Source organism: Pyxicephalus adspersus, chromosome 1 (assembly GCF_032062135.1).
Source record: "Pyxicephalus adspersus chromosome 1, UCB_Pads_2.0, whole genome shotgun sequence".
In the NCBI taxonomy this organism is placed as follows: domain Eukaryota; kingdom Metazoa; phylum Chordata; class Amphibia; order Anura; family Pyxicephalidae; genus Pyxicephalus; species Pyxicephalus adspersus.
Window position 1 is genome coordinate 99,474,342 of NC_092858.1, and position 25,802 is coordinate 99,500,143.

A 25,802-nucleotide genomic window follows, 5' to 3' on the forward strand; every position below is an offset into this window, starting at 1 on the left:
TAAAATGAGTATTCCTCTGCGTTAGAAGAGATTATGTGATTAAAAGCATACACTTTAGCGAAGTATCAGCACTAAAGAGATGCAGGATTTTCATTTTCTCCAAGAAACAATCAGCTCACCCCTTTAAATACTTTTCTTTATGTATCTAGCGCAGTAAAAAAGTTTACACAAGTCTACTTTAAACTAGGCCCTACCTCAGATCTACTGGATTAACAAAATCCTCTGACATGTCAATGTTAAAAACAAACAGAACTGTTCAATAAAGAGTAAACACATAATCAAAGATAAAGATTAAAATATATTATCAACCAGCGGTTATTTGACTTGGCATGCACGTATAAAACTAAACAAACACCATTTTCAATCAACAGTGGTAGAAATACACTACAAGATGACTGTAGGCTCAAAATGCTATACGAGGGGGTGCTGAGAAGTTCCTGGCTTTGCCCCCTTCTGGGTGAAATAGAAAAATTAGTGTGGGGGCATATGACAACCCAATATCTTAGTATGTAACTATGCAAATATCAGGTCTTTGCAATTCTTAAAACTGTTTTCTCTTTTAGTGAGAAGCTGTGATGGCAGAGGCACAAGCAAGTTTCACGTTGTTGGAGTTACGGGCCGTCATGAAGTTTTTGTTTCTCCAGGAAGTTAGCAAAGGACATTCACACTGAGATGTCACAAACAATGGGGGAGAAGTGTCCTTCCTACAGCACTGTCAAAACCTGGATATCCCGTTTCAAGGCTGGGCATTTCACCATTGAAGATGAGCCCCGCAGTGGGCACCCCCCAACCTCAACTGACCCAGCAACCTGCAATGCTGTCCATGAGCTGATTATTGTGGACCGGTGAATATCCACAAAAAAGATAGCCCAGATACTTGACATCTCATGGGAGCGTGTTGGGTTTGTTATCACCCCTATCCTAGACATGCGTAAGCTTTCAGCGAAGTGGGTGCCTAAATGTTTGAACAGTGACCAGAAGAAGGAGCGAGTTGAAGCATCCAAAGCCGTTTTAACCTATTTTGAAGCTGCACAGGACTTTTTGGCTAGGTTAGAGACGGAGGATGAAACCTGGCTCCACATCTATGATCCTGAAACCAAGGAACAGTTAAAAGAATGGAGCCACAGCGGGTCCCCGCGTCCGCAGAAGTTCCGAACCCAGAAATTAGCCAAAAAAGTCATGGCATCCTTTTTCTGGGAAAAAAAAACGGTATTCTGTTGGTGCACTAGCTCAGGGCTCTAGTATCACCGGACAGTCTTATGCTAACCTCCTAGACCAGCTAAAGGAGGCAATTAAGATGAAACGCAGTGGAAAGTTGACCAAAGGGATCCTTTTTTTGCAGGTCAATGCACCTGAAGGGGCAACATTTTGAGGACATGAGAGCTGGTTTGCGGCCCAAAAGGACTTTTATTTAAACGGTCTAGAAAAGCTGCAACTACGGTGTACCAAGTGCATCAGTCTCAGGGGGGAATATGTTAAATAAATGTGTTATTTGATAACTCTGGCTCTCTTCTTTCTGGGCAAAGCCAGGATCTTCTCAGCACCCCCTCGTATTTAAAATTAGCTTTACATAAAATCTGCATTTTTGTCCTAAACTGTGTTTAATGTCCACTAAGAAAAGCTCCCCATGGCAAGAACAATCTTCTGGTATATTTGTTTGTTGGTGAATAATGACACTGGGGGTTTGAGATTTTACTTGTTTTATATGTATTTGAAGACTAAGGCTATACTAGTGTAACAAATTTAAACTCACTTGTTAACCTCTCCACTTTTTTATACTATAACTTTAAATTTGGCATATTGTTTAAGGCATCTACTTTGTGAAGGGCAAAAGTAATTTTTTCCAACATAAACCACTTATTTTAGTTTTGATTGACTTTATCACAATTGCAGTTGGTCACAAATTTACATACACTTTTTAATATTCAATAGAATTGCCTTTAAATTTATTTTAGCTTGAGCCTAATATTCTAGGTAGCATTCCACAAGCCTTTTCTAATAAGTTGCTGGAATTTTGTCCCAATCCTCTAGACAGATCAATCTGGAACAGATACATAGACCCATTTGCTTTCACATGCTTTTTGAGTTCTGGCCACAAATTTTCAATTGGATTCAGGTCAGGACTGTTATAGTCACTCAATATCTTGAGCTTGTTGTCTCTAAGTCATTTTGTCACAACTTTGGAGGTATGCATTGGGTTACTGTCTGTTTGGAAGACCCATCTGCAACTGAGCTTCAACTTCCTTCCCTGTTTTTAAGATGTTGCTGCAGTATATCTAAATTATTATTAATCCTCATTATGCAATCTACTTGTGACATGCACCAGTCTTTTCTGCAGCAAAGCATTCCTACAACATGATGCTCCCACCCCCCATGCCTAAAGGTTGGGATGGTGTTCTGGTGACTTGCAAGCCTTACCCCTTTTCCTCAAAACACAACTATGGTCTTATGGACAAACAGTTTGATCTCTATTTCATCCCACTAGAGGACTTTTCTCCAGAAAGTAAGATCTTTGTCCCATCGTGCCAATGCAAACTCTAGTCTGGCTTTTTTATGGTGGCTTTGGAACAGTAGCTTCTTCCTTGCTGAGCAGCCCTCTTGCTATAGATACTTGTCTACCCATTTCCCCCAGCATCTTCACAGAGACCTTTGCAGTTGTTTTGGATTTGATTTACAGTTTTCATGCCAAACTATGTTCTTCACTAGGAGATAGAATGCATCTTCTTCCTGAGAGCTATGATGGCTGTGTGGTCTCCTGATGTTTATGTTTTGTATTATTGTTTGTAGAGATGAACATGCAATTTGGAAATTTTTCCCCAGAATGAACCAGATTTTGGAGGGTCCACAATTGTTTTTCTGCAGTCCTGGTTGAGTTATTTAAATTTTCCCAATATGTCAAGCATACTGGGGCACACTGGGAAAAAGAGAGTGGGTTTGATGTTAGGCATTAATACACATCCACATGTTGACTCTCAAGAAGGCTAACTGCATATTAGAAACAAATTACGTAAAGGCTCAACATCAGTTTCTGTTTTTTTTCCAATTCTTTAAAAGCACAGTTAACGTGCATGTAAACTTATGACCCACTGAGATTGTGATATAGTCAAAAAAGTGAAATAGTCTCTCTATGAACCTTGTTGAAAGAAATTAATTTTGCCCTGCACAAAGTAGATGTCGTAAATGATACACCAAACGTATAGTTTTTTAGTATAAAACCTTTGGGGCGGGGGTTATAAAGTGAGTTCAAAGACTTCACCAAAAGTAAACTTCTGACTTTAACTTTATTCACATATATTCCTGAAATATGGGGTCATGGGGTATGTAAAATAGTGACCAAAATGCCCAATTTGGTAGAATGCAAAGGCAGGAGCTATGAAGTGTAAACATGAGGCAGGAAGGAAATATAGAAGAAAGAGAATAACATACCTAATTTTTCTTTTAAGTTTGATCTGAATTTGACAAAAGCATAATAGGGGCATGGGGATTGCTTTAATTGAAAAAGGGTTGTGAAAAAAAAGTATTTAACAAAAAACAATGAATTATAGGACATCAAAGAACTAAAACAATTAAAAGGCACCCTGAATACTAATATTAGCCATAGGGTTGTCTTTTGCCAAGAATATTGAAAAAATATATTTTTTATTCTCAGGAAGGCTGGAATGAGCTAGAGCTTCTGGCTTTCCCTATCTAGTTGCACTCAATGTAGAGGAAGGCCCTGTAGATACAAATGTTCCTAACCTCCTGTAGGGCTCCCTCTGTAATGCGTCGGAATAAATTATTTTGAACCTGCTGAAGATGCTTTTCCAGACAATGCCACTTTAGAGAGAGCTGCAACACAGATGCTGGAAAAAAACTTTTGTAATGCTTAATAAGCACTGGTGTAAAATTCTGGATTTGCAGTCAGATTAGAATGTATGGTTAGATGGGCTAACCTGTAACTAAACTTTAGAAACATTTACCTGCAGCCAAAGGTGTATTTAAGTTAAGGGTTGTATTTATTGCATTTATATGTGTATTGACCTCAGCTTTGTTAACTCCCTGCACAGCAGGACTAAAAATGGGTGGTGGGGCAGGGCTTTTAAACAATAGCAGTCTGTACACTTCATTTCACAGTTCTGCGGGCATGTGATATCTTACAGATGGACGTGGCACTGATATGTGAAGGTACAATCTAACTGCCAAATGATCTTTCATACAACAGATCAGCTGATGTGATGATATTTGGGTCCAAACCTAATAAATCAAAAGCAAAAGTCGAATCTAAACTAAACACATCAACATTGTGGATGTCAACAAGAAAATGCACAAGCTAAAAATAAAGTAGCTTTTTTTGGACTAATTAATATAGAAAGTCACTCATACTCTGTCACTGCGGTTTGATTCCACCAACTAAAGCATAATATGAGAGCGCTACAACACAGAGCTAGGAATGTCACAACACTAAACAGAAGTATTTACTTGAAGACTTGTGGCCAGCCAATCATGATTATTATCAAAACATAACAGGGTGTGGAAGGATCACCAAGCCAATAAAAAAAAACTTTAACAGTTAATACCAGGGTGCCATTTGTAAAAAGAAAAATGTCACAAATTTTACTTCCTTGTGTTTTTGTAATCAAAATAATTAACCTAGAACTGCAACACAGAAGCATTTGCAATGCAACGTGGTATACAATGTCCAGGTAACTAACTCAGTAAACACAGACCAACACAGGAGAGCTAAACTTTTCAGCAGTCCACTTACACCTTTTTTTCATTCTATAATGACTGTGCTAATTGTTGTACAATGTCTTTGCTATAGGTAACTATCTCCAACTAAAGCTCCATTAACCAACAGTTCCATTAACCAACACATTTTGGCTGTAAACCCAGCTCTACATACATCAGAGTAAATACTCTCCTTGTATTGCCCTTATTGTTACAGTAATATTTTTTTTTATAGTTCATGAATAAAGCAGACCACCATTTACATGCTGGAACTGATGAAGTGTGAGTGTCTGTGTGGGCCTTGGCAATTGGGATGTGGACTTTCTTTATATTGGCCAATTAAGCAACCAATTTTTGTGAAACATGCAGGGCTTATAACAATGCATTCAGGAAGTGTTGAAATCTACATATTATTACCTATTCAGTTTTAGGGAATTTTGCACAAGGAGTTTTTTTTAATGAGAACCAACATTTAATTACTGGGATAAATGTACTTGTACACATTTAATCTTAAATGTCATCTCAAAAATCACCAAGACATTCCTTGCAGCTGTAACAGAGGGGGTCTTCTGTTTATATATAGCCAAAATCGCTATCCCGAATAGAATGGGGAAGCATTTTAACATGGGAAGGGTTTTACCTGCTATTCTTGACTCCTTTACAGAGATTAATCCTTGCTTCCTCTCTTGCTCACAGTAAGGGTCATTCTCCAGCTCCAACAAAAGTACTTACTATTTGAACTGCAGAGCACTAGGAACAGGTGCATGAAATTCTTTTTATATTCTTGTTTTAGTCATTTTTATATTCCCTCACTTTCAGTACTGGTGATCACTCGTCCTATGACAAACTAAGAAATGTCTTCTATATTAGACATTATGTTTTTTTTCTTTAGAAGAATAAAGAAGGGCAAAGGTGCCTGTCAGGTTTGGTGTCTATTGATGTCTATGTCCTTCTTTCCGTGTAATATCTGGTAATGCTTTTGTCATGGTGTCAAAGGAAAAGAAGATCAAGAAAAAATGTCCCCAGAAGGGGAACACTATTTTATTATAGAAAATTACATTTATAAAATCAACACCAAAAGGTTTAGGTTTATCAAAAATGTGATCACAGAACTTTGGGTTCAGTATATGCAAAAATGCTAAGAGCAAAAGATTTACCTGGTGTTGTAGTAATGGTACTTGTAGGAGCCGTAGTAGGATGTTCACTTGCATTGCCCAGTATTAAGAAAGGTGCTGATGTGATTGTGTCTGGATATTCTTTACCAGTGTCTGGCAAAGCTTCAGATGGCAGTAAATTGGTAGTATTGATACTTGCAGATGGTCTTGTTGTAAGGGGACTCTCAGATAATGGCAGTGTGCTAGGCATTAACGATGCATGCAGCTAGAAGAGCAAGAAAAGCATATAATGTATAATATTGTCCATAAAAAGTAAACAGACTGTAGTTATGTTTGTATAACTGACAGGAATTTCATGTTAACATATAAAGAAATATATGCTAATCATGAAAAAAACTAGAATGTTTGATACTTCATGAGACCCTATCCGTTCATTTTTCCAAGGATACCTACCTGCCTGATAATTTCTAACATGAGGCATTTGCTGAAGATAGTTACAATATAAATATTAGCATTTTACCAATTTAATTTACAAGTGTATAAGTAAAAAGTAACAGTAAGTCTAGTTTAAATACAATATACAGGATAGGATGGGGAGTTAGTATTTCTGTACAGAAATAAAAAAACAAGGACCAAAAAGTCTGATGTTAAGAAATATAAAAAAAAAACAGTTCAGCTCAAAAATTATTATTTATTGTAGCCCTTGCAAAATGCTAGAGGTTTGAAAAACCTTATTTTGTATTCTGTGTGCTCATGTATAGTGTGAAATAAAACTGTAATAATGGGCGTGAGTTATTAAAAATCTTCAAGGCTGAGGAGGAAACACTTTCATCAAGAAGCTGGGTGATCCAGGAAATGGAAATTAAACATGGAATGGACTTCCTAAAAGTAATTTGCTATAAACTGGTGAAAGTGAAGAAATATCAATATAGTTTTTAACTGACAAATCATGGCACGTAGTAGCAATCTCTCAAGCAAACAGTTTTTTTTGGAAAGAGTTATTTTTTTCATGGAGATTTCACCTGTTCTGATTTTACATATGGACAGCAAAATCATGCCCAGAGATGCAGAAGACTGTAAGGTAAGTATAATCCTAATTTTGTTTTCTTTTTCAGTTATGTTTTTCGCCTATTAGGATTAGGAAATTTGGGAAGAAGAACTGACCTAGGGAGTGTAAGCAAACATTTCATTTAAAGGTTTACATATTCTTTAAAAGGCTGTGTCAAAGTTTGGTGATCAGGTTATTCCCAGAATACCATATTATCAAATTATAGAATACTCTGTCCAGTATAAAATTTAATTGACCAGAAACATGGAATTTTGGTGCACTGCATACTTAAGGAGAATTTTTCATTTCAGCTTACCAGCACTTTTTTTAGTTTGAACCCAAAAAAGATGATAAGCCAACACAAAGCTTACACTGAAGGCTGACTTAACAGAATCTCTATACATGGGCACCTTCAAGTTCTAGGTCCATGTATTTCAGACTTCAAACACATGTATGCCCTTGCGACTTCACCAACCACCAGTAGTTATAGATAAAAAGGTTATAGAAGGCAAAAATTTCAGCATTTCCACTGCACCAACAGCTTATCGCAAAACAATTCAATATACAATAAAAAACTGAAACTATGTACAAAAAAAAGTGTATTTCTTCTCTAGCCCAGAGTCCAATATTTCACAAGAACTGTTGATGAAATTGCAAACAGAAAACATTGAAAAATTGAAAATGAAACATTACTATAGGTCACAGTATGATATAAAAGCATTTCCCTTATCCATTGTAGTTGCTATACTTTCTAAAGCTGAACTTCAGTATGAGAAAATATTGTTTAAATTCAAAAAGTATTTTTTGGGTTCTCCATGTGTAGTGGCTCCCTGTATAATAACCAGTCACTGCTGCTCGCTCTCTCATTTTGCAGGGTTAGTAATCTTGTCTGTAGTAAATGGACCTGATTAGTCCTTACAAAAACTTTGCCCTCTGAACTCTGGTTATGTGCAGCACAACACTTATAACAGGGTTTTAAAATTAATTTAGTGCCCAAAAGTGTTTTTTAATTATTTTTAGTTATTAAGCAATATATATAAATTATAGTTTTTATGTCTAGAGTTAAAATGTTGGTGCAATACTTTGGATGTTTTAGAGATGTAATTTGTAATGTTTAATCTCTGTAAAAAATTATTAAAACATAGTATAAAACACAAAGGATGACCATGACCACAATATACAAGAGGGGTTTGTGTATAGTATGTCCCTGTATCCAATCATCTTATAATATGTACATTGTTTCAGCCATTAAAAAGCAATATAAAGAATTATTGTATGACCCAAAGCAATCATCACAAATCAACTGACGTCAGTTAGCCAAACTCTCATTGGTTTACATGAATTTCTGCATCATGCGCATCCTTATTGCACATTACCAGATTAGGTTGGCTTTAATCAATGTAGGTACAGATGTGATGAATTCTGGATTTGTACAAGTCTGTAGCTAGGAAGGTTAAGGAAGGCTAAAAAGGGAATCTTCTTCATCTTTCCAAGTGAAGGGTTAAGGAGGAAAGGTGAGGGGGTATGCAATTTTTTTAATGGTGAATACAGAAAGCAGACACTGCAAGCAATGAAAAAAAAAGAAAAATCTAGTTCAAAGTTATCACTAGATAAAAAGTAATCACAATTGGATTCCACTCAAAACTAATAATAATTTAAGGGTCAATTTACCATTTAAATCAACAATGCTTAAGAATTTCCAGTGCAAAAACCTTACCTCTGTTTTTTGGTTCCCTGACGTGATATTCATTAAAGTTTTGGGCCCTTTTTTTGAAGGAGGATCTTGCTGTAAAGCAGGATTCACTGGGATTTGCTGCTTTTTTTCATGATTTGGATCACTGAGTTCACCTTCCTGTCTTTTAACTCGTAAAAGAGACCCTCTTTTCAGTCTTGGCCTATTTGACTGCTTAGGCCAGTAAGCCTCATGGCTTAGGAAATCTGACAAATGGTGAAATGGTGAAGTCTGTGCTGTTTGCTCCTTGTCTAAGAAAACTAAAAGAGAGTCTCTGGAGTCCATCTTAGTTGGTTGACAATGATGAGGAGTCCTACAGTCAGCGAGGATGCAGGTGTTTTTCAGTAACCAAAACACATTGCATGACTGGCTCTGATAGCAAAACTCATGGCAGGAGTGCACAGATTGGGGACCATTTGCCACCATAAGGGAACCAATATTATTACTAATCCGTAAACCAAAGCCAAAATGAATTCTTCCTTGTGGAGTCACAGGATTGGTTTGTGCAGCATCTTAGAAAGAAAAGAAAAAAATTACATTTTTACGTGGTTTTAAATAAAAAGAAGAACATCTCAATAAGCTTATGCTCTCTAATATTCAAATATGAACTAAAATGTGTTAGGAGTAGGATAACGTTCTAAAATTAGTAAATTGCATCGGATAATATTCTGGATTTGATTGGCATCTGAAGTTAATGGAAAATTTGAGATAACGGACACCTGATTTGTCGAGATATATTTGTTCATGAAATTACATGGTACCTAATTGTATTGTTTAATATTATTCTACTACATACAGTGTGCACGTTTGTGAAAATCTTTATTAAGCAAGTGCTAGGGTCTGTAGGTATAGGGAGCGGTGAGCAGCAAACATTTAAATATGGCATCAACTTCTAAAGAAAAAGGGAGTAGACACCAGTTTAGCATGTAGTACATAGGTAAAAAGTAGTGGAAAAATAAAGAAAATTCTTTCTTAATTGACTATTGCAATTAGTTTTTTTTAATAAACACTTGATATATTAATTTCTACTTGTTATTCTGCCCAGAGTGATACATGTAGGGTAATGCTACTGACCTCTCCATAACATGTTACCTGGCTGTAATTGTGTTGGAATGGCTTCAATATCTTGAGTCATAAACCCAGAAAAAGCTAAATGAATTCAAACTTTCTTCTGATTGTTGTTTTTTGCTCTATGCTTGTTTTGGACCAGGCCATTAAGTTTGTTCAAAAAGTTTCTATTCTACTTGAATGGCTAATTCATCCCACAAAAAGGTTCTTCTTTCACCTAATACTAATAATTGTTACACACATCTCTTAACTGTCTCATCTGTAAACCTTAAGTTGCAACATGTGAACTAGTAAGAATTTTTTTTTTTTTCAATGGCTGCATTGGTGTGAATTTTGCAGCGTTTTTTAAATACAGCAAAAGGCAAGGACAAAAAGATATTATATATATTTATTATTTGTAAACAACACTGAATTATGTTGCAGTTCTTTGAAAAAAGCCTGCATTATGTGTGTATCGAGATACAATTTTTGTGTGTCAAGCTGCGTTTTGACATTTAAGGGCAATAAAAAAAAATTGAATACATTTCACCCTCTGGTCAGCAGCCAACAATGAAATGTATTCCTGGTGTAAACCCAACCTATAAGTTATTAAGAGTCAGAAGCCCTATTTTAGGCCTTTTTTTTTGGAGAATAGGTTAACTCTGTAGGCTGCGATGTTGACATCACAAGTGGTTTGCTTAGCACCATCTCTCTGTCAGTACATATCAGACTTGGCAATCTACATATCAGAGAGGCCTGCCACTCCTCCCCCTCCCTGGGGGTGGCTCTGACCTGATTACACTTCATATGCCATGGATGGTAATGCGAAGTGGCAGAGAATGTGTGCCTGGAATTTCGGATGTTCTTTGTGGCTGGAAAAGCGCTAACCTTTTAAGCGCTACATCTAATAAAAAGAGTAGAAATAACAAGGACATTTTTACTCCTCTTTGGCTAAAGACAGCAAAATAAAAAATGCATTCATAACAGGACAAGCATTTGTTATTTCCTGTACTTGTCAGCAAAATGTATTATTTATCACATTTCCACTGCTAGCCACTGCATTTTGTAATAGGGAAGTCAACCTTGCCTTTCAAGGACATCCCTGTACATGCTGACATTAAATAGTAAAAATGTCAGCCATGATTAACAGCCTAGACAAAGGAAATGTAACTAAAACTGAAGTCTGGCGTTTATAATAATTTTAAATTCTTATGCAGCCTCTGCCTAAAATGTACCTAAACTCTGAATTTATACTTTACATAAAGGGTAGACAACCCTTTTATTTAAAGAAAAAAATGTGTTTTTTTTTTTTTTTTTAAGTGCAACACCCTTTAAAAAAAAACAAAAATGCAGCACTGCCCCTTAATTCCTAATTGCCTAGGCAATCAAGAATTAAAGAGAGTGCAGAGCCTCCCAGGATACCTATGTCACGCATCCGGGTAGGCTCTTGGCTGCTTCTACTGCGCATGCCCGAGCCCTTTCATCAATAGAGAAAAAAAATTGCTGATCTCATGCATGCGCAGTTAAATCGGCAAGTTTTCTCCCAATCTACGTCACCCGATCTCTCTGTGCAGTGCGAGATTGGGTGACATAGGAAGAATTATCATATAATAATATATATATATATATATATATATGAATATATATATATATATATTTTTTTTTGTGTGTTTCAGTTCAATTGTACAGGTCACATAAAAAAGAGTGGAAAAAGAAGGTAAAGTTTTGAATTTTTTTTTTTAATCACAAAAACCTGACATTTTTCAAGGGGTGTGTACATTTATCTATATATAGGAGAATCCACGTACCAAAGCTATTTATTGTCTCTTTTCATGTTATATATTCTCCCTTGCATCTTGTCTGGTGACGGTTGTCTCAAAAATATGAGAGGGAATTTTTCTAATGCAATCCATGAGTGCAATCAGACAAGGATTCTATTTGTTCCTTAGTCAAGACAAAACATTAAAAAAGTGTTTTTTGTTTTTTTTTCATGTGTGCAAAGAGTAGGTTACTGTTTGAACCTCTGTGTTTGTCTGTGTCTCGTTTAGAAAATCTTTTCTTGTTTCCTGAGACAAACCAGATAATGAAAGTAAAACTTTCCCCAAATAAGTAAATGCCCACTTACACAGCAATCACCTTTACCCTTACTACAGATTCCACTGATGAAAGTGTATTCTCTCCCGCCTTGGAGAGCTTTAAAAAATTATGGCCATTGTAATCAAAAAGAATGCAAACTGTAAAAGACATTGATATTTCTTCTATTTCTAGAATACATAGAGAAACCACTGGATACAAGAGTTACCTGTGCTGGAGAAAAGAACGCTCAGGCATGTCAATGAGCAGAACAAGTGTAGCGTAGCTGTACAGGTCACCTTACTCCCTATGGGGCGTTTCACAGTCGGCAAAGATTCAAGAGGCAACAGGCCTTTGAGATACTTCTCCATGATGTTTTCGCTGGAAGTCTTGTGTCTAAAAGAGCAGGCACAAACAGACAATCAGCCAAGATTTTATGAAACCAGGTCATAAAACGCTTGATAAATATTACATTTTAAGCATTTACTAAGCTCACTATTCTGGCTTTTCAACGTGCTGGACATAAATCCCAAGTGCATTTAGCAAGCCCTATAAATGGCTAAACCATAAGATAAGTACTGAGAGGCCCACGGACATTAAGGAGTTAACGATTGCCTACTGACAAACCTCACCTCTCTTGAGTCATTCGGGAAAGGAACAGCTGGTTATTATGGAGAGAGTCCCAGGTGAACATAGATCATGTAAAACACACAACTCACATCTAACAGGATGTGCTTTTCTTCTTCTTTCCGGATAAACATATAAATGGCAAACTCTACAGTTGTTACCTTTCACAGGACATTAAAGTATGATACTATCAGGAATACATGCTTTGAAATGATTTTTGACAGATGAACCACATGCATATTAGGGAATAAAAAGGCACGCTAAAAGTTTTACAAATTTGCTGTATGATTTTTTTGCCATTGTGGCTCTCATGCCTAATTTTTTAGGGAATATCAAAACATCCTAAATGTACCAAAGTAGTACCTTTTTGTATTGAATTCCTCCAGAAAAATAGTAGTGCACTTCTTTGAATGTGAGAGGCAGTTCTAGGCAGTTCTGCTTCCATAGCCTCACAGATGTATATCTACTGTAAAAGATTGAGGGCACGGCTTAAATCTTGCCTCTGCCAAGAAGCTGCTCCCATAAAGAGACAGTGCAAAACACGGCATGGTGTGGTCAGTGATGGGTAAAGATCAGCTGCGAGGAAACCACAATACCGATGACTAGTCCTTTGCCCTCTGTCTTGTTTTTTTGACCACTACCTACTACACCAGGTCTAAATACTTAGGTGAGAAATCACATTAGTTAAAGAGAATAATTCACAATATTTTCGAGTGTAGAAAGGAATCCTCTCTGGCCCGATGGTGTTTCACCATTAAAGCTTCATCAGGAGAGAGTAGGGACACATAGTGATATACATAGAAAACATTACATAAAAATTCCAAATTATTCATACAGAACACTGATATGAGCAAGTATAAATGATTAGGTCTAGCAAAAACAACAATTAACAACAATCAATCTAATACATGATTGAATATAAAACAAAAATATGATAAACTCACTGGGTTAACATAATCAGGATAAAGTATGATGTAATAAATATATGTTCAAAGTATAGGTTTGAACATCATTGATTTAAGGTCATTTCTAATAAGGCTATTTCATTACCTAAAAAATATATAATGATCATTAGGTTAAAGGTAATGGTCGGTAATTAATTAGAGGGATAATAGTAATTCATCTGATGGAAGATTTTTCCAATTAACGACTATTACCTTTAACCTCGTGATCATCATATATTCTTTAGGATATGACATATCAGCCTTAAATCAATTATGTTCAAACATATACTTTGAACATAAATTTTTTTCATCATACTTAATACTGATTATGTTAACACAGTGACTTTATCAAATGTTTGTTTTATAATCAATCATGCATGTTTTTGTTTAATGTGACCCTGTATCTAACTCTCCAAAAAAAAAAAAACTCCAAAAAACTAAAAACACCTTATCAAATCGGATGAATATTCACATTAAAAATTTGCTTTCACAGAAAGCTACGACCAATGCCAATATACTATACTTCCAAGTGGGTTGGATACCTGGTCCCCAACTATCCCTTTTGTAACAACAGGACACAGCAGTGACATAGGACCAGCAAGGAAAACCATAGTGTGAAGGTGGACTAAGTATCCAACACACCTAGTAGGTGAAAAGTCAATGGGACTTTTGGCAGAATAGTTCACACTCTTGTTCTACTTATGTAAATATGCAGCTTTTTGTTTTAAGCACACCAAGTAAAAGGGTCAGGGCACAGTGCGAATATATGTAAAATATCAAATGGCATTTCAATGTATTACACTGGGGAACACATTTTTAGTTGAGTTAGATCTTAAACTTGTTTTTTACTAATTTTTGGGTGATGAATCCAGAAATGACCCCAGTTTTTTGCTATCACATCCAATTTTTTCGATACAGGGTACCCTCCATTTTTGTCAAAAAACATACAAATTTTACATACAATGAAAAAATAATGAAATATTAACTTAAATGTACTGTTTATTTCAATTTCTTTTGTTGATACAAAGGATTTATTGTTACTCTATGACATTTTTTTCACAGTAAAACATTTGAAAATTATTCGGGTAAGCGGTTAAGGTAAACATTTTTGCTTATAGCTTTTCCTGGAATGTTCAGCGTTAGGATCCCGCCGGATGCTCCAACAATAGTCAGTGATCATATGTACATCCCATCTACCCTAAAACCGTCCTTCCATGACCTTTAAATCTTGGTGGAATCGATCACCTTGCTCATCACTGACTGGGAAGTTAGAAAGATGACTATACAGAAAATGCACCTTGATGCTCACATTGCCACCAAGCATTTTGTAGCTCTCCAAGAGTTTCTGGACAATTTCTGTGTAATTATTTGCTTGTGTGTTTCCAAGAAAGTTCTTGACAATGGCTTTGAATGATAACCAAGCTTTCTTTTTTACTTCTGACATTGTCCTGATGAAATGTTCATCCTTGATGAGCTGCCGAATCTGTGAATCATCAATCACACTGGCCTTCATTTTTTTCAAATAACAGGCTAGGAAATGTTAAAATTAGGTACTTGAAACAGTCTCCTTCAGTTGGCAAATCTTTAAAGAACTGCTTTATCAGACCCAGGTTCATGTGCAGAGGCGGGAATATAATATTCTTACTGTCAAGAAGTGACTCCTGTAGAATGTTTGGATCACCTGGTTTTAGGGCAGATCTTGGAGGCCAATTCCTTTCCACCCAATGCCCAATGCCTCCCACAAGCTCTGCTGTCCCACATGAACAGATAACAAGGATACTTGGTGTATCCGCACTGCTGACCAAGAAGGAAGCATACCATTTTAAGGTCAACACAGATAACCCAATTGTGTTGGTGATATTGCAACAAATAATGACTCTCTTTAGGTCTGCATATTCTTCACAAGTGAAACTTAATGGCAAATTGGGACTGACGCAAATATATTGCCATTGTGAAGGAGGACACACTTTAAGCTCCGCTTTGAGCTATTGATGAATAGTCACTATTATTGATTGAGAGTTATTGATTGGAATTCCCAATTCCTCCATTAAACCAGGTATGTTATGGCAATACACAAAGCCACTTTCAGTTCTAAAGTACTGCAGAAATGCAATTTCTCTGGTTCAAAAATACGATACCTTTGTTCCTTTTTCAAGTAAGTTTTTCTCACTCAGTCTTGATTATAGGAGTTCTGACGCTTTCTTCGATAGTCCCAAATCACGTGCCAAATCACTCAACTCATGCTGATCTAATCCCTTACCAAAAAAGTCCTCTTCAATTTCAAACTCTTCATCATTGTTGTCACCTAGTTCATCACCATAATCCTGTTCTTCAAGAGAAGGTAGTGTAACCAAAACCGGCACTGGGCGAATAGCCGACCGTAGACTAGGATACTCTATGTCACATTTATTTATTTTTTTTGTTATATCCTGAAGTTTTTACTATACAAAATTAACAGTCACTGAAATGATCTCCTGGCTCTCGACAAACCATAGATATACCAAATGGCATCTTATCACGTGTTCCCTTTATCCACATCCGTAAACCCTGAACACACTATTTTCACACTTTATGAGGGGCCCAAGACTTATCTTGATCACCAAGTTTAACTTTGAAATATGTCAAATAGGCTTGCTGTACAAATGTGCTGATGTTCGCCCTTTGACTGGGAATGGTGAAACTGCCACAGATATACCAAAATGAATCAGGGTTGTTTAGGCACTTACGACGAGAAACGGCAGAGCCAGACATGATCTGAATGAAAGAAAATAGATGTGAAAGTAGAAAAATAAATTTTGCTTATTCACTACGTAGAGCAGTGCACAACCTCTGACCACACTGTCTTGCGTGTAAATGAATAGCCCATACAAATCCACGCCACAGTAATCACAATAATATAAGCTGTAGAGAAAAAACTTCACATGATCAAAGAAAAACTAACTGCACTTTCATAATCAGCATACATATTTTAGTGTAAATAGGCTTAAAAATTGAAGTCAACAAACAATTTGTTCAAAATTTTCCCCCAGTGTTATTGATGTGCTTATAACAAAACTTATGAGAATGTGAGTAAACACTCACAGGCCTACTCTTCTATAGCCTCTTGTCCAAGGTGCCATGTTCAGAGGTTGCAGGCTTTGATGTCACATCCCACAATGCAGGATTGTTATGCATCCTTTGTTAGTCCACTCACAACCTGGAGTGTCAAGGAAAAGAGCAGGTCAGCTACCGAGAGAGGTAAGTCCTCTTTATTATTCCTTAGGACTTAAACAAGCATTTTACCCCTTCAGTGCAAGGGTAGTGTTAATTTATCCCTGGAAGGTGCTTCCCCAAGATATGAGGTCAGGGCAGGAAGTGACACTAAAAAGGAAGCTCACGAGAGTACAGAGGAAATCCTGTGTCCTGAGTTTTAGAATATGAACTACTGGGGGTCACAGTAAGGCTCGGCATTACAAACCATATCGCCTATTAAAAAACCAAAGAGTTAGAAAAGGATCCCCATTTAGCACAAACACAGTGTTGCAAGATCGTTTATAATATTACCTGTTGCTTCTTTTTCTCTTGATTACTATTATTACATTTTTTTTTTACCAAACCTCAAAATCAAATTGGTAATCCAAGGGCTTTACACTTCTTTGAAGGTTTGCTTACTATTTTTAATAGACAAACTTTTTGTACTACAGAACTTCGGAGTCATAATTTTGGAGGAGACTTCCAGAGAAATATTTATGCTGTGGTGCTGCCAAACTATGTCATCACCACTCTGGGACAAATTATAAACCCTTGAGAAACTAAGACAGAGAGGTTATGTCATGCCAGAAATGAGATATATTTGTTAGGTGGCATACATCTACAATATTTATGTGGCAATTCCAGTTTACTGTCTTGTCCCCCACCCCACCCCCATATATTTTATACGTTATACAGTATAAGGTCAAAGTATGCTAAATACATAATATATAGTCAATTCATAATTAATATGTCTGGTGTTCTGCTTTTGAAACAAACATTACATTAAAAAAATAGCTTTAAGGTCTGAAGGTTTCTCTTCAGGTTGCCATTACATAAATGACCTTAAGCATCTTCAAATAATTCTGACTTGGATTAGGGTCTTACAGAAAAGAGACTACACTCTCCTAATATTTCATTCTGGAGATAAAATTATCCCTTCCTTGCCTGAGTATGTTGCCATGATTTGTTATACTTTTCCTTGCCCTTCGGACATTATCTTAATTTTTTGTTTGGTTGAGACAAAGGCTTTCAAATACTACATCAGAACACCATTTTTACTTTAAAAGGGCAGCAAACTAATACCAAGAATACAACTGGATGATAGAAAATTTAAAAGTCAAGCTATAAAAAAAAGTTAGCAACCATTTTGAATAATGAAAGAAACAGAAAAAGATATTCATGCAAATAAATGAAACAAAGTACAATATGCACTAGTCGGTACACTGTGTCTGCTGGTACAGCAGTTCCTTCCCATAGCAGATACACACAGGACAACAGATTATCTGTCTAAGGAGAAAGAGATCTGTGCCAGACAACTTGGCATCAGTTTCAGTCTACTGGTTTCATTCTCATGAACTGTGCTAACTTTGGAATATGCTGGATACACAAACCTGATTAAGGCTAGGAAATTAGTCTTTAAATAGTTGTACAAATAGAATTAGCGGTTTATTAAATACAATGGATCCAATTATTGCTAAAGAAAGATACTACAAATAGAAGGTGCACAAATAGTGGTTAGTCCTAACTAGAAGTGGACTATCTGAAGGTAACATCCAGCTTGCATATATAGTTCCCTAAAACTCTTTCCACATTTGGCTAAGGAAGAATGAAAAAAAAAGAACATATACAACATAAAGATCTCATTCTCCTGAATATTTAAAGCAGTAATTACACAACCAAATCCCAGAAGCCCGTTGATTTAGGCTCATTGTTATTTCATTTTGGGAGTAGTTTGCACTATTAGCAAAATGCACTGTTACCCAAGGGCTCATTTGAGCTCCTTTGAAAAATACTTATTGCCTGGCTGTTCCTGGTATCAATTATTTCAGCCACATTAAAGTCAGAATTCCTAATGTACGTACCGGCTCCTAGTCACTCAGCAAGTATCAAAGAGTTTATATCAACATGACAGCCAGGTAAAAAGAAAGTACTGGTCACTAAATATATAAAACCACAATATTATTCTGCAAAGCTTACTTAATATATATCCAAACAAACCATACAACCAAGTTACACAGGTTTTAGAATGATATATTTGTTTCACGGCTGTATTGTTTTTCCATACATGCCTTTTTATATGCCTTGAAGACGCTGTCATCACAGATATAAACATGACTGGACAGCCCAAATAATAAGAAAAAAGAAATCTAAACGTTATGAATGTTCCAAAAAAGTATTTGTACTGGCCAAGGTTTCATTATTGGCTCTAAAGCATCACATAAAGTGTAACAGCTCCCAACTGCTCGGAACACAAAAATTACCATTATTGTAACCATCAGATTACTACTATAACATTGGAGAAAACCATATTTAGACACCAGGGTACCTCTACAAAATTGGGGACCCACTGATTGATGGACCTGGTTTGTTCATCTATTAAAATGACCAGCTCACTCTCTAATGGCCGTTATGGATCACACAGTTACTATTGTTTTTTTTCTATTTCTCATTTGTTTTGGTTCTATGAGCACAACTGTGCTCTTGTATCCCCCATTCTCTTTTTTAATTCTCATTGTACTAACTGTGCTGCAACGTGTTTCTATTACATATGAACATTTACTAAAAGTTTATAAAAGAAAATATTTTAATAAAAGGTATATCAGACGAAGAAGGAAGCTAAAAGCTGAATACTTTCTGGTAAAAACAGCGTGCTCCTGAGATGCATTCACCATTTTTCCCATTTTTTTGCATTTATCTTGGCTTGTATATAATAAAAAACAACATATGGTAAAAGAAACCAAATAGTGAAATTTAATGGCCTTTATATACTCCATTTTAAAATGTATTGAGAATCATTTAAAATAGAAATAATACTCTAATCACCAAAGCACAAAATGCCTGTGGTTCCTAACACAATTTCTCCTTTTCAGAGGTTTAGCTAATCAAAAAGTTGCTTAAATGTGAATTTGACATGTTCTGTTTGGACTATACCTAGGAGAGAAGCAGGGATTTTCCAAAATATTTTATAGACACCCTTTAAACCTTCTATTAGATGTTAGTGGTTTCAATGAAGAACTAATAAATGCTGTTCGCATTTAAAAATGATCATAAGCCTACAGCACTTTTCACACCAGAAGAAAAATGTATAATATGTTTTTCTCCAAGTCATAAACATGAAACAATATAAATATGTTAGATGTTGTGAGTGTAAGCCATGCTCCTCACCATGATGTGGCTTGCAGTGATGGTGTTAGTGGTTGGAGATTTAGGCAAACATACAACCAGCTGTCACTGACTCTGTAAGCTGTGCCTACAAAAGGCAAGCAAAAGGTCAAAGTCACCATTATTTCCTGGGATTTCCTTGAAGATGATTTCCCCATTAATGATGAACACCCCTTGTATACACTAGTGAAATCAATAATGGTGGAGAAAAGTGAATTGGACATCATGCCTCAGATAGATCCAGCTATAAGGTTGGAGTGCCTAGGCACAATCACATGCTAGGATGTGTACTGATACTTTTTTAGACCATATCATAAATCGTTTTTAATTCAGCTCCACCTAACAATGGAGTGAACACACACAATTATATCTACTACCTTAGCAATCCCCCTTTAGCAAAAAGTCATACGTTTTTTGAAGGATGCAAACAGAAGACTACTACAATGAAAAGCAGCAATGTCTGTGGGAATATCAAGCCTTTTTATGAGTAGTAGTAACATCTATAGATACACTGATGTATCAAGTAGCATACTGAACTACATTAACAGTATTTAATACCTAACTGTCTGACAACAGAACTTTTATCTGTAACCCATGACTTTCCTTTAGGTGCAGAGTCCACACACTTGACAAACAGTTGGAAGCTATAGAATTAAGGCCTCTCCTTTCAGGGCTAAGCAACATTTATCTCATCTTTACCAATTTATTTTATTGACAAAGTCCATTCAGATAAAGAAAACTTTCACTGGCCTTTCTGGAGTATTACATTTTCTTCTGGTGATATAATGCATAAAAAATGCTGCAAGTAATAATTCAAAAACATTCTACATGGCATGCTGCCTAAAATTAGATGTCCCACAGGAAAACACACAGATGTGTGAAATCAGATAGTGGAAAGGTTGCTTTAATATGAGTTTAATGAAATGCTTAGTCACATTCTACAAGCCTACATGTGCCTCTGGATTAATCTGTAGTTTTTTATTCTGTGCAATCATCTTCTTTTTCTCAGTAATAGAGATCTGTGTCTATCCTTACCATTGTGGGGTGAAGTATTAACAAAAAAACTGAAGCAAGGTCCCAACTTTATTATGTGGCTTATGTTAATGAGGACACTGGCAACTTTTTATTCATCAGGAAATTCTAGTTTCTAGTTTCTAACTGGTGTAGTGGGATAATTTCCTGTTGGAGAGACTGGTCACCAGAGCTTCCTAGCTGGGAATGGAGTTCAGAGGGGTGAAAGTACCTTTTAGGGCCCTTGCAGTTGTATGTGTAACTGCACCACACACGTGTTAGTGTATTGTGGTTCTGTTAATTTTCAATGCTCCAAAGTAACTGGCATAGTGTGGTGCTACAAAAAATGGTGCATGTCTAATTTTATAATTGAAAATAAATAAACCTGGGCCCTGCAGATTGTGCAGGTGATGACAAAATTACATATGCAGAAGCGCTGTTAGTAAATGTTAAATAATAAATGAATGAGAGCCAGGAAGATAGATTGCTGAAATTATATGAATTTACCCACAGACCGGCAAAGAATTAAACAAGATAAAATTATGGTGAAGCCTCTAAATGGAAACAAAAGCTATATGCACACTGGTAAGAATGCTTCATTTCTTACAGGCTAACTGCAGTTATTCCCTTTCGCTTTGCTGACTTACAACACCTTGTTCCACACTGTGTCTATGTAAAGATGGCCATCTTGGTAGAGGGAAGACTTTGCTTACTCATTTTAGAGCTGCCCTCACTGACGATGGGTACTCTGATAACTGTTGCAGAAAAATTCAAGAAGCAACAGAGGGGGTGGAAAAAGCACAGATTTAAAAAAAAAAAAAAAAAAAAAAAAAAGAGATCCTTGCACTGTAGTTTTTCAGATACAGCTTACTTTCTAGAAAAAGAACATTGCACATCACAGAAGTGACCGACAAATCTTACTCCAGATCTTGAGAGACTAGCAATGTTTCAGATGATCTCACAGTGCAAATATACAACTATAAAGCACGCAGAACAGAAATACTGTCCACTAAGAGGAAAACGTTTTAAGCAAATAGTTGCAGATTACTGCTCTGTGCACTACCTCTGGAAATCATTTTAAAAGATGATGCCAGAGGCAGCAAAGCCATACTGATGGTAGTTACCAAGGCATGTGTCAGCCAGCGTTCCAACTAAAACAGCGCATTGTCAATTCAGACTTCTTCCAAGCCAACACACTAATCCGAGTCTAAAACATTCCATCAGCTGCAGGACAGCTGGCATATGTTTACAGTTGTACTTTAAATGAAAACAGTATTCATAATTTCCCTTCAAAAGTATTTCATACTTTCAGTATTATATGAGGTTTCTAAAGTTAAGAAAAATGTCTTGCTATGAAACCATTTTCCAGGTTTCTGTATAAAACAATAGCATGGCCAGGTGTGGTGAGGCCATTGCAGGCTCAGTTACAATTCACTGGTGGTTAGTGAAGTGCTGAAAGAAGCTGTCCAAGATAAGCTCTGTGCACTGCAGATAAGTGGAGGCAGTTTTGGTGCTGCTGTGAAACAAATATTTGCCAGGTCGTGGAAAAAAGTACAATACAAGACAAAGGTGACTGAGTGTTTCCTAGAGAAAAAATTGAATGAAATAGAAAAGTTGTTTTAAAAATAAAAAAACAACATAAATGAACATAGGGTATTCTTATATGCCTAAATCAAACTAAATGAACTATTAGTAAATCTGTTAAAATGAAATAATTGACATTAGCTAATTATTATGGCTCTTTTAAAATATTAATTATACTTTAAAAATTACTATACATCTGCAATCCTATCAGCCAATCATTTTGTCAAGTCTATTTACAGTATATTCACATACATGCAATGTTTAGGATTTAAAAAAAAAATTCAACTGCTTATGACAAACATGAAAATTTCAAACCCACAATGATGATTACTATGACAGAGACAAGAAAGTCACCTGCAAATTATCTAATCATGTATGGAAACCAGAGCCTCCCATACTGGGGAATAATACTCTGAAAACAGTAATAAAGCTCAGGAACATTTCTTATACCTGCTAGTCTCCCAGTAAAGCTTTAATTTAGTTCACCCACCAAGTTAATCTGTACCTGACATAAGAATATAATGGGACATGATTTATCAAAGCACTCCAAGGCTGGAGAGAATTATCAGTGAAGCTGGGTGATCCAGCAAACCTGGAATCGATCTGGTCCAGGATTTGAAATGTTTGCTGCCAAATAGCAAATGACTTTGAAGAACTCCATTCCAGGTTCTCCGAATCACCCCGGTTCACTGATAAAAGTGAATCCTTTATTAATTCACCCCAATGTTCCTATGGGTAGGTAACAGCAGGCAATATTGGGTCCCTGCATGTCAGTCCAGCTTTACCATGTATAGCTTAACAATCTCCCATGGTTCTGAGGCTGGATGTGCCCCCCCCCTCCCCATAACTTACTACTGACCCATGATACACTTCACTGGCCAATGATGTGGTAGAAGACATAGGAGGAGGTAAGACACAAGAAGGAACCAGCTAAATCTGATTAACAGAATCCTAGAGAAGGTTTGTTCAACCAGGATTCCATAAAACCTTATGGTTCCTCCAAAGGGGGTTCCTTGAGCGATCAGAAGTTTGTGCCTTTCAGGTCAGTTTCCATGGACACCAATGATCTTTTTAGCTATCTTTAAAGGTGACATTCTTCCCACTGGCCATCAATGTCAGTGGTATTCCTTCAACTGACCACCACACTAATGTACTATGAGTCGTGGTATATTAATTATAGCAGGGGGTCCCTGAAGACATGAAAGTTATTTCAAGGGGTTCCCCATGTTAAAAAGGTTGAGAAACACTGCCAAAGAGCTCATTATGAAAACTGGACTCTTCATTTTCAGCTTTGAAAATGTTTGATTAAGAAACCTAGGGAGTTTTTAAAGCTTGCAGCTAAAGAAAAAAAAACCACTTTAACCAATAAAGCACATTGCCTAAACTACAACGCCACTGTACTGACTGAGGCATTGTACAACACTCTGCGTTTTCTAAATCAGACACACTGCAGTCTACTGGACAGGGTGTGCCGTGTGTATAACTGAATACTTCCCCAAAAAGATGTCATCATGTCAAATATATTCCAGTTCTGAGTAATTTAGAACGGTTCTGTGTGTTAACAACTTTCAGTATTACTGTTTTTCTATGCCTGCTGAAGAGTATGATTATGTAGTTCCTGATGACTAATATCAACACAAACAACATTCATGTTATTAGGAAAACATGGCCATTTACAGCCATCAGAAACAACCAGGTAGATCTAGTTACAAAGAATTCATTTTATTTAAACGTAATGGCTATGGTAAAACCATGTCAAACATACCTGAAAAGAATGATGCCCTTTATATTAAGCTTTGTGACCCTTCCAACGTTATATGAAACCAATCCAATAAGCTAATCTTTTCATCTGCCTGGCAAGGATAGACGGCTTAAGAGGTCTTGCAAAAGCTGAAACCTGAGGCTGAGATATTCTCATCCTGTTCTTTCTGCACTGAGTGCAATATCTTCTTCCAACATACAACAGTCTATTCATACTACTAGATTTGGCTCTTCTGCCAGACCGAGGACTGGGAAACACGACTGTACAATGTAAACTTTCACAACACAATAACATTCACCTGAATGGAGTCTACATGATTATGTTGTAGAAGACCCGGGTCATGTCTGCTGGAAGAGATGGAATTTTACTTATTGTCCATGAGCTAAACAGTGATAAACCAAGCCTTCAGAATACTGGATCAGAAACAGTAATAGGAAGATAATCTGGAATGCACCTAATAGAACATGAGCATATAAAGTGAACAAAGGACTATCAGAGGGACATTCCCTGGGGAGCATCAAGGCGCAGAACTAAACCCATTTTTACTTACTTGCTATTTTTGGCAATCATTAAGTCTTGATAATGTGCACAAATATGTTTATTAAGCCCTGGAAACCAACTGTGGCCATACGGCCATTTCTTCTTTTTAGTGACAAGTTATACAATAGTAAGTGCCAGGCATGTGTCTTGAGAAGGTCCTTCAACACCTGAATTCTCCCCAGGCTTACAGGAACATGTGAACCTGTTGTATCAGTCTAGAGGCTATTGTACTGTAAGGTCTGAAAACTTTGACCTCCACTGAAATTGCTTACTCTGATCTAATTGCACACTGTCAGCTACTCACAGTGTACACTGGAAGCTACAGAAAGTCAGACAGAACACATCCCCCCCCTGCCATTTCCTGGCTGATGGACATCCAGTACTATTTCACCCTTTTCTCCTCAGCCTTATATAACTTGGTTAACCTCTTTTATTTATTGATTTTTAGTTCTTACAATCATGGAGATTTAGTTCCAAATGTTGGGGTGGTCTGTATTAGGCTGTGATATTTCCAGTAGCTATGTACAACACTCTGACAGCCCATCCTACCAGCCATTATCTGCATGCCTTGTAAAGAACAGCATAGCGAAGGCTCTAGCTCAAACGATCTTTAGAATGTTGATGGGGGAAATGGTGGAACCAACAAGAAAATATTAGTAATTATCTTCTTTTTAAAAGGCTATGTAAGTTTGTAGCATTTTTAGATTGTTGCATTTAACATATAGTATTGCGTATATCCAGCAAAATTTAACATTGAACATTTTCATGGATTTCATCACAAAAAAATATTGACACGGTTTATATGAGCTGTATTGACCTTTTACGTCGACTGCTGAACTCAACAAAGACTACCAGACCCCATATTCCAAGGTTCAGCTGGCTGAAAATTGATTGGATGGGAATCAAGTCAGATCCTGGACAGAGTCTGAAGTGAGTCTATTTGTGTACAACCCTCTTGTGTAGATTTTAGTGTTTGGATTCACTGAGTGGAACACTGAGTTTCCACCTCCTCTCCTGTTTACACACTGCTATTAAACTTTCTTTCCTACGTGACTGAATATTAGGTAAACGTGAGCATACACAAACCCTATTTATTTCCTTTAACCTGGGTTCTCGTACATATAAAAATCATCTAACAATGACACACCCTTCAATAAAAAATGAGAGTTATTAACAGAGCAAGATCCTATTTTTAATAAAGTGTATCTAAAGCCAAAAC

The 25,802-nt window shown here is 36.5% G+C and overlaps 1 protein-coding gene across 1 annotated transcript in view; it reads right to left on the reverse strand.

Moving 5' to 3' along the window:
- Positions 1-25,802, reverse strand: part of KIAA0319L (KIAA0319 like) — a 49,583-nt gene that overhangs the window by 21,334 nt on the left and 2,447 nt on the right. Inside the window, exons 3-5 of the mRNA XM_072420377.1 lie at positions 11,952-12,118; positions 8,588-9,114; positions 5,865-6,087 (exon numbers count right to left, since the gene is read on the reverse strand). Of these exons, the coding sequence (XP_072276478.1) occupies positions 5,865-6,087; positions 8,588-9,114; positions 11,952-12,093 (892 nt within the window). The 5' untranslated portion in view covers positions 12,094-12,118. The remainder of the gene's footprint in view (positions 1-5,864; positions 6,088-8,587; positions 9,115-11,951; positions 12,119-25,802) is intronic.